General features: G+C 20.2%; 1 protein-coding gene across 1 annotated transcript, besides 2 other annotated features; it reads right to left on the reverse strand. All coding sequences in view use genetic code 6, as the record gives it.

Annotated features, from left to right (window-relative positions):
* The first annotated feature begins 100 nt into the window (after positions 1-100).
* Positions 101-154: a microsatellite.
* Positions 155-213: 59 nt separating this feature from the next.
* Positions 214-1,197, reverse strand: IMG5_069230 (immobilization antigen isoform, putative; the record flags this gene model as incomplete). Its single annotated transcript, XM_004036780.1, has 1 exon — positions 214-1,197. One exon carries the CDS (start codon positions 1,195-1,197, stop codon positions 214-216), a length of 984 nt encoding a protein of 327 aa, XP_004036828.1.
* A 571-nt stretch (positions 1,198-1,768) lies between these two features.
* Positions 1,769-1,785: part of a microsatellite that runs on past the window's edge.

Genomic DNA, 1,785 nt, shown 5'->3' on the forward strand with positions numbered 1-1,785 from the left:
ATTTAATTTAATAATATTTTTTTCATTATATAACATATTTTAAATTAAGTCTTTATAATTTTACAAGCTATATGAATTAAAAAGTGTATATTAATTTATTAAATTATTATTTATGTATATAAAAATGTATTTTTATATATAAAATTATTATTTAATTTTTAATACTTAATATTTATGAAAAATTATAACTTTAATTCTTTTCTATATCATTTATCATATAAAATATATATAAATAAATAATAATGAAAATGATAAAAATTATGAAAAAACAACTTTGCATTATTTAGCCTGGGAAGCAAATATAGGGTAATTTGCTTATGCGCCTGAGATCAAAATATTAGGACACGGAATACATATATCAGTACCTGCTATCCAACCATTTTACTTTCTAGTATAAAAATTAGCAGCACATTTAACACATTCGGATTTATCATTTTCAAAATTTGTTGTTTTTCCATTAAAAGTTACAGTACCGACAGGACATGCAACATCACATTATACATCTATTTTAGCATTATCACCTTAAGTGTGTTTAGCATCTAAAGTCTTTTTTATTGGACAAGCTGAGCATGTACTATAACCTGGATTAAAATTAGTATATTTATAATAAAAGTTAGCATCACAATAAGTACATTCATTTTTATTTTATACATAACTGGTTGCTCCATAAGCGGTTGCAGTGCCAGCAGGACAAGCAACGTCACATTATTTAACTATTGAAGCATTAGTGCCTGCAGTTGCTTATGAACCAGAAGCTTTTTTTACTGGGCAAACGTCACATCTGCTAAAACCTAATAAGAAAACAAAATCTTTAGTAGTTTCATAATAATAGTTAGCTTTACAAAAACTACATTCTTATTTTTATGCTACATATTTTGTTTTTCCAAGGGCAGTCTAAGTACCATCAGGACAATTATCATCACATTAAAGGGCTAATGTAGCTATACGACCTGGATTGGCTTAAGCACCTACAGTTTTAGAATATGTACATCTTCCGCATTAACTAACACCAGGAATGAAATTGGCAGAAGAACCATTAAAATAATAATTAGCTCTACAATTAACACAATTTGCTATATTCCCTCGATTATTTCTTTAACCAGCAATATCAGTTTCAGTACCATAAGGACAGTCTGCAGCTTTTAATTCATTGAAAAATAATGAAATAATCACAGTTATTAAAATATTTTTATTCATTTTTATCTTTTGTATAGTTTTTAATTTTATAATTATATTATAAACTAAAGTTAAAATGATTATTAATATATACAATATTTAACTCATAATAAAATTTTATTTATGAAAAAAATTGAAAATAAAATTTAAAATTTATATTATTTATAATTATTATTTAAATGATTTAATTTTCAAAAATAAGATAATTTTTTTTCCTTTTAATAAATTTTATATTTTTATAACTATTTTATTTATTTTTATTTAAAAAAAAAAAAACTTTTATATTATTGAAACTAATAAAAATAATTTTTCCTATAATATTTTTAAGTACATAATAAAAAAAAATGTAATATTATTAATAAAAAATCAAAATAATAACTTTTGATAAATCCTATTTATTTGCTTATAAAAAATAGCTAAATTAATACTACGAAATTTATTATAATTTTTAAATAAAAATTATTTTATTTATACTCTTATTTTTGTATTAAATTATTATTTTATATATATTTTTATAATAAAAGAAATAATTAATATAATTTAAATTTATTTTTAGTAAAAAATAATATTTATATATATATTATTATTTAATTTATCTTAATTTTTTTT

This window comes from Ichthyophthirius multifiliis (assembly GCF_000220395.1).
Source record: "Ichthyophthirius multifiliis unplaced genomic scaffold scaff_1120509250372, whole genome shotgun sequence".
In the NCBI taxonomy this organism is placed as follows: Eukaryota; Ciliophora; class Oligohymenophorea; order Hymenostomatida; genus Ichthyophthirius; species Ichthyophthirius multifiliis.